Source organism: Austrofundulus limnaeus, unplaced genomic scaffold (assembly GCF_001266775.1).
Source record: "Austrofundulus limnaeus strain Quisiro unplaced genomic scaffold, Austrofundulus_limnaeus-1.0 Scaffold1, whole genome shotgun sequence".
Lineage (NCBI taxonomy): Eukaryota > Metazoa > Chordata > Actinopteri > Cyprinodontiformes > Rivulidae > Austrofundulus > Austrofundulus limnaeus.
Genome location: NW_013952403.1, coordinates 2,378,473 through 2,386,734, shown reverse-complemented (window position 1 = coordinate 2,386,734; position 8,262 = coordinate 2,378,473). Strand labels below are relative to the sequence as shown.

General features: G+C 41.0%; 1 protein-coding gene across 4 annotated transcripts in view; it reads right to left on the bottom strand.

The window, feature by feature from the left end:
* The window catches only part of drp2 (dystrophin related protein 2), a 230,864-nt gene that overhangs the window by 46,262 nt on the left and 176,340 nt on the right, over positions 1-8,262 (bottom strand). For all 4 annotated transcript variants that reach the window (XM_014004515.1, XM_014004492.1, XM_014004500.1 and 1 more), the window contains 4 exons: positions 6,696-6,756; positions 3,476-3,537; positions 2,988-3,062; positions 1,675-1,876 (listed from right to left, as the gene is read on the bottom strand). In XM_014004515.1, the coding sequence (XP_013859969.1) occupies positions 1,675-1,876; positions 2,988-3,062; positions 3,476-3,537; positions 6,696-6,756 (400 nt within the window). The remainder of the gene's footprint in view (positions 1-1,674; positions 1,877-2,987; positions 3,063-3,475; positions 3,538-6,695; positions 6,757-8,262) is intronic.

Genomic DNA, 8,262 nt, shown 5'->3' with positions numbered 1-8,262 from the left:
ACATTAAAAAATAATAAATAGGAAAAGAACAACATATTAAGGCCAACATGAGACAGTAGGGCCAAAAGACTTATTGTGGTTAGCTTGTGTTGAGTATTTGTTCAAATTACTGAAAAAATAAAATCTAAATTAAACAAACCAAAAAAAAACTTTTGTGTACCTTGATTAGACTTTTTATTCTGCTCAGAAATATCCAACTCAGAAAACAAAACTGCTTCTATTTTTCTTTACTAAACAATTTAAAGGACCGACTGTGAAGACTGTTTTTCAGTCGACAATAAATTAACTGGAAGCAACGACTGAAAAATCGCGGCTGCGCTGTAGCATCAAATTTAATGAGCATTATGTGACAGAAATATGTGCCACTTGAACTTAAGTGCTGGATAAATATATCTTTCTAGGCTTTTTTTACATGAATTATTCTCCAATTTTAAATCTGTCGCTTCCATAGCAAATAAAGGTTTTAAAACTGGCAGTTTTAGCTGCAGCTTTAGCTTTGATCAGCTGATGGGTTTCAAACAGTTAGGTTTCACCTTCATGTTGTAACTATTTTACACCAAAACCATTTAGGACCTGAAAAATTCAAAGTGTAATATTGATATGATCTCCTGCGTTCAGATCTGATTGGAGTCTTTAAAGCAGCTGTCTTATAGCAACTCTGTTGAGTAAATAAAGGAGATAAAACAGATGTAGAGGGACATGACCACACCGAGGAAGATTTCAGACAGCAACACCTTGCGTGACGTCTGGAGCTGCACGATCTATCGTCATTGCAATGTACGTGTGCGCAGTATTCACACTGCAGGTCCAGGGATGCAGGAGGAAAAATTTAATTAATGTCTTATCAACGGACTAAACCACAAGTCATTGCACTAAACGGTCTGGTTACGACTTTTATTTTGACAGGCTCTTTGCACTGGTGAAAGCGGGTGGCTTCGTGTCAAATAAGCTAAAACAGGGGTTCTCACACTTACAAGTGTGAAAAATTTCCAGGGACCCCCTCATTAACCCCATGCTGTTTTAGAAATAATTTACTGTCATTTTAACCCATAAATATTATGAGAATATTATGTTTTTATTTGGTTTATGTTGTTTTACTAGTGCATTTTTCCTCATGTTCATTTTTCAAATAAAATCCAAAATAACCACTTATTGAAAAATTATGAGAACCCCCAAGATAGGGCTCATGGACCCCAGTTTGAGAACCTCTGAGCTAAAATGTTCATTTTGTTGTGAAACATCTGGGACAGTAATGGCAACGTTTGAGAAGTGTTGTAAGTGAATTCTCAAGCTGTGGAGGAAGACGACAGGGATCTTTACGAAAACGAGGATGATGAGCAAAATCGCAGAGAACTGGAGGAAAACAGTGCGACAGAAACAAACACCAAGATAGACACAGAGGCAACACGTTAGGTGCTAAAACACAATTCACATTTTCAGATGAAAGGAGGAAACATGTACTCAGGTCCCAGCACAATAAAACAGACAGAAACATGCCTGTAACATGAACAAAAAAGAGGTAAGTGCAAGTTCATCGCCAACAAGATGGCAGCAGAACTTAAAGTGTTTTTTCATATGGCAGGCTTGTATCTAATACCATGCAGCTACTGTATAGTGACCTCTGCCAGATCACCAGATACAAAGTAAAAACAACTTCTGAGTGTTTCCACCCACCTGTCGTAAACATTAAGCAGCCAGTTGAGACACATATCCACACAGAGGGGAATGTTGACCAGGATGGATCGCTCCTCCTCCAGCTTCTCGTACAGAGCTGTCAGGCCGTGGATCACCTCCACCACATCCATCACGTGCTCCCCCTGCTGCAGCTCCTGCTCCCGGAACACGTCCGCGAGCTCGCTCAGCGCCACCAAATCCACTAAAAAAAAAGAGCACTGAAATCACAGCCGGCTCAGCGACACGTCTATCATGTGTTTGACTCGTTACATAAAGTGAGGCGTCGTCTTTGACTCGAACACGAGTGCAAATTTACTTCTGTGGGCCGAGGAAAACCCTCATCCCTCTCTACAAAGGAGGCAACACCAGCGCTTATTCAGCCATTTCGGCTACTTAAAGCYCAGCCGTATGTTTCAACAGCAGTGACACAAATTTGATTTTGCTCTTCTAAGCTAATTTATTGGCCCGTCCCTGGGAGCGGAGCTAAAAGGGGTGTCCGTTGATGCCACGTATAATTGGATGGCGTGATAATGAGGTAGATAAGGCAAGTGTTTCTCCAGGTTTCGGAGGGAATCACCACTAAAAAAAAAAAGTATTTTTGATGGGCACCACCGCTCCGTTCTTCACAATGAGGATTCTGGAGTTATCAAGGCAGCCTAGCAATTAAATCCAGTAACGATATCAACTCTTAGACCAGAGCCGGAGGGRGAGAGGAGGGGGTGGGAGATAACGCAGCTGGGAGGAGGAGGAAAATGAACGAGCGACTGAAAGACGTTTTATGTGCACGCTGACTTTTTATTGCRGGAAGGTTAGGAGAAGGTTGTGGCAAATAGGTAGGACACAAAAGAGGAACCTAAATCAGCAAAAATGAACGGTTCTAGGGATAAAAATGAGCTGAACTGGGGTCACAGCCCTACATAGGAGAAAGTGAACAAAAAAAGAGGAGGTATCGACCCCGATGGGGCACCCAATCAAGCTTCAACCACGCAGCGAAAAACTAATTAGCTTCTATTTTGTAGCTCAAATGGACCAATTAATAGCTAATTACCCAGGAAGCCGAGCATCTAGGCTGAGAGGACAGCGTGGACGTATTCCAGCGTGTCTGTAACCCTGGTGGCTCTTGAGATTAGGATTACTTCTGATTACTGCGTTTTTAAAGCCAAGTAGGGCAGAAAAGGGGGAAACGGTTCCTTCAGCGGCTGAATGAAGAAATGTGCCGCGGCTAATGGCTACATCTCAGCCTCACAAAGACAATGTTACAGAGAATTATTGATGGTGCAGGGAAACAGGAATACCACTCAGACGGCACACACATCTCAAAGCCTTCTGAACCCGCCGCAGCTTCATGGCCGTTCTGTACGCCGAGAACTTGATGTTGTTCAGATCCGCTGGTGGAAGGAGAAAAACGATTAAAACATGAGAGAAAACAAATCCACCCGGGAAGCAGATCTCCCCCATCTTTCCCCTTGTTTATCACTCCACTGCAGCAGTCATTAGTAGTTTATTGTATTAACACTATCCATGCATCTGTCTCACTGAGCATGTGACCGAAGAGCACAGCCCGGATGAGATTAACTGTTAAAACACACGTTGTCGTTTAATCGCAATTAATTAGGAGCTAAGCGGGAAGCAATCTCCGCACTGGCAAATTGGGCGTCACAGGTTAACAGCAATAAAAATGTAGGTGGCTGAAAGGCAGGTCTCTTAATGAGCCACGCAACAAACCAAACAAGTGGTGTTTCCACTGCTCAACGTGAGGTCGCAGACAAACAAACAGGACAGAGTTTGTCATGTTACTCACCCAGCGCTTGGTACAACTCTGTCATCTTTGGATGGTCCCAGCACGTCGTCTGGGCCTGATGGCTGCGAGACGGTATAAGAAAGAAGAGCAGAATGGGTTTTTATATATATATAAAGCAAAGGAGAATGTAGGTGTGCTCTTTTCAGGCCAGAAAGATCAAAGTGAGAATAAAGTATGAATGAGTAGGCAGAGCTGAAATGAGCAGGTGAGGCCGACAGTAAAAAGGAGTGAGAAGAAAGGGCACTGAGTAAGAGGGAAAAAAGAGGAAAATTAGAGGGCAGAATAGGACGACAACTGTTTACTAAATAGGCCAAGACGTTTGAGACCTGGGAAATTCAGACAAGTATAAAAAGATAATGAAAGGCTTCATGTTCAGGCAATAAAAAAAAAATCACAACATGATATTACTTTGCTTCACTCATGAATGCAACATATCTATCTCATGGCTGAAATCAACCTCTAGTCTCTAAGAGAACACCCAGGAAATGAATGGAGTATAAAATCAAAAGGGACGAGTGCAGCAGAATAAAGGGGAAACCTCACAGCGGGACCTGTGGGCCTTTCAGGGCTGCAATCATCATTTACTTGTAAAAGCACTCATTGATTACTGTCCAGTGGAGTGCGACTCACATACTGTTCATCCCCACTGGAATACAAATAAAGTCCATAATAAACCTGACTGGCAGGCTAAACAAAGACCCGGTGTGTTGCAAATGATTAATGAGATAAATAATATCTACAGAGAAACAAAACTAAATTTTGATGCAAGCTAGTATATCAGTTCAGACGGAGGGAGTGGTGGGTACAGCTAACCAAAAAGTTAGCTTTGTCAGCTCATAATCCACTAACTAAAAATATAGCTTTGCTAACGCTGAACTGCTAAAAAAAAAGAAAAACTATGGAAGCTATCGCTAATCAGCTAAACAAGTAGAAATGAGTGGAAATCACAAAAGACTGGTGGAACTGACACAAACCTGTTGATGTTAGCATGTTAGTTAGCAGACTAAAGTTGGCGTACCTAGCTTTGCAAAACAGCTGAACACCTAACTAAAAAACTTGTTGTGCTATTGGCTATTAGCTGTTAGCTGATTAGTGGAACCATACTTGCACTAGCCTTTAAAGACACTGGTCCACTTCCCGGCTACAATAGTTGGTCCAGTATTTTTAATGCATAATTTCTGATTATTATATACACAAACCTTGATTTTACAGAAAACGTAGTTGTACCAAGACAATGATGGTGAAGTAACCAAAACAATGGTGAATGTAGCTTTTATCCTTCCTGGCTTTGCTGACTTTTTGATTATATAAGATTTGAATAATTTAAACTTAGCAGTGGAAAAGAAAGCCAGCGATGCTGCCAGCTTGTCTGCTTTAGTAAAGGGTTTTGTCAAGAAGAGGGAAAACATTATTTTAACCAACTTTGATTTTCAGTCCAAGAGTTTTTGGGCTAAACTCTCTATGGTTTGATGTGAGCCTGATTGTTGACTGAAAGACCAAATGTTAAGTGCTTATGATTTATCTGTATTTTGTTCTGCTGGTTCTCATCACTTTTTAAATAGGACAGAACCTTTTTGATTATGCAGCTGCTTCTCTTTACTGTATTTTTATTTGTATGATTCACCATGGAATCCTACAAAACACTGAGTTAAAAAAAATGCAACTTTGTTTGAATAAACTTTACATAAATTATAGAGCTGCAACAATAACCTATTCTCACATTCTGTGTAGACAGACTTGTTTCACTATTGGCCTGTATAACCACATCAGTGATGGGCTAGGGTTACGTTAATAGAATAGAATAGAATACCTTTATTGCCATTACACATGTGCATAGTGAGATTAGAGCTGTTAGTGGATTAGCTTTTTCACTAACTCTAAAAACTTTTAGCAGATCAATTAGCCTCAACTAAATTAGATTTTGCCAACTTTAAGTTCGCTAACAGCTAACTAACAACCTAACATCAGCAGGTTTGCGTCCGTCCCACCAGTCTTCAGCTGGAAGGAGACACGTGACGCAGACTGACTGACTAAGAGCTGGATTCGCTCCCACTCCCATTACCCACCAGTGTTGGACCCGGCCTTGGAACTCAAACTGGCTGAGGAGGAGGAAAATCTCTGAACTCTAGCGAACCGAGTAGAGACAATAACATCATGTGACTCTGGACTCTGGATGGGCCCAGGGTTGGGCCTAGCACAGACCCCTCCCCCCATCCCCCCACCCTCAACATCACCTACTCCTCTGAACCCGCCCCATTTTACCTCCCCTTTATGTGTCATCTGGCTCTTGCCTTCCTACGCAGCTCCGCTCAATTCTAGTTTCCCTTCACTGCTCCGTCTTGGATTTCTCCCATAGACAATGATTTCGCTGGCAGATTTTTAGCCGAACCAATCAGCGAACAGAACGTCAATTTTCTGTACAGTGTCTGCTTGTAGTTTATTTTACCTGGGCCAATCAGCAAACAGAAGGCGGAGTTTTGAACGACGTCGATTTTCTGCGCAGTGTCTGCTAGTTAGTTTAGCATACGGCAGTGGAGGAAGTGAATGAAGCCAGTCTGTTGATAAGGCTTCCAAATTAAAATAAATTTGTCTGACAAAGCAGCAGCTCTCATTTACAGTCGTCTCGTTCGGCTCGGTATATTTCTCCTCTCAGTAGGGGTGTTTACAGCACACGCGATTTCCTGTTAGCTTCTTAGCTTATCCTCCTTCACAGTGACATACACACACACACGCTTCAGCAGAGGCCACGCCTCCAGCAGGGATCGCTTCTTTATAGCAGCGAGTCCAGACCATCTGTACGAAGCAAAGTGAAGGACAAGGGTCTGGTTTTTACCAGGTTAGTTTAGCATTAGCTCACATTCATTTTTACTTGTTTTGTTGTTTAGCATTAACTTTCGCTAAAAAATTTTTTTTGGATGTTAAGCATTTTAGCTTTAGCAAAGCTATATTTTTAGTTAGCTGATTATGAGTTAGCAAAGCTAGCTTTTTAGTTAGTTGTGCCACCACTGAATATCACCATAGAAACTGAAATTTTCAGCTATTTAAAATCATATAATGTGACCTAAAACATTATCCAGAAGAGGAATAAAAATGCCATCTTTGTTCCAGTGGGTGGTTTGATCAATTTCTCATTAAAGATAGGACTCTACAGTTAACCTGTCATGAAAAAAAAGTGTATTTACCTCAACAATGCAGACACTGACCCTAAAGCTGTACTCACTTAATGTAGTAGGGCACTTTGTTCGGGGAGATGGCACGCTCCCACGGTATCTGCACTGAACCTGAGCAAACACATACACACACAGAGAGAAAAATCTATTTCAGATTGGGCACGTCACGCTTGAATTGCCATTATGCTCAGTGTGGCCGACAGCGTGTCCAGACACAGTGTCCATTCAGACCATCCTAACAGAGCTGCTCCTCTGTACAACAGGCGCAGCCAAGCCAAAGAAAGGAGTCTATTGTGTGAGAGCTCCTCACAGTGTTCCTTTGCTTAGAATAGCCTAACAGATTACAGGAGAGGAGTCGTGGATCGCTGAGGCATTTCAACAAACTAAGCCACAAGAAGCGTGGTTCAGGTGAGGGTCAGAAAAGATCCACTGCATTTCAAACACTTTTATTTCTCATGACTACAGAGTTGTAGCGCTGTAAGTGTTGATAATGACTCTCTCACAAAGTTTAGTTCAATATCTGTAAAACTGATTAAGTTAATAAGAAAAATATTAATAAGTTGTAAATCAAGTGACTACTTTCTGAGAGTTTCAAAAAAACTGTTGAAAGTGAATATCAAAGTTTTAGGCTAAAATTTTGCWAAATTTGCTGAGCTCAGAATATATGCTGGGGAAAATTCTTAGCTACAAACACCAAAATTTAGCTAAGTATTTCTAAAAATGGCCAAGGTTTAGCCATTTTTGTTATTGCAAACATTGCTTATACTGCATGTTGTGGCGGCCATCTTGAACTGGGTGAACTCCAAAAGATATTAAGTGGCAAATGAAGAAAACAATGATTATTTTCTAAAGATTTCAACAAATCTGACCACTGGTTTATCAGATGTTTCAATAATGTTTCAGACCACAAAACACACACTAACTCACAAGTTTGTATTTCTATCCTTCTTAGGACCGTTCATTGACTTCCATTCATTTCCAGTCACTTCTATAGCCTAACCCTCCAACACCTTACCCTAAACCTAACACCCCAGTACATAACTAACCATAAAACCAAGCCCCAACTCAAAAATGGAGTTCCACCATATCAGGACTGGTCTTTGACCTCAATAAGGACTTGGGGTCTTGACAAGATTGGTGTGTGTATACTAGAAAYGCTCCTAAAATGGTAACAAATACACACGCTGGCAAAACTATTTAACTTAAACGCATCAAACTYGATGAAAATCTCTCACTTTAACACCAACTTCCAGCCATTTATAGCATCTCAAACCTTTAATCAATGCTGTGTCTTATATAAAGATTTATATATGATTACTGTACACAAATGTAAACTGAGAGTTAGCAGAAAGGTAAATCAGGCTAAGATAGCTAAATAAAGCTCAGTGTAGCTGAAAACACAAGCAGACGCTCCCACTTCAGATACACAAAAAGTCCTGCAACCTACAGCTTTTACACTTCACTGTCACATTTAATCAAATCCCATTTTCAGCTTCACTGCAGCCTCTGAGGAACAAATAAAAAGAATTTTAAAATGTCCGTTTCTGCTCAAATGAGGGTCAGAAGTTAGAGAAACACAAGCTCCACCTCAGAACACGAGCACTCAACGTTCACAAA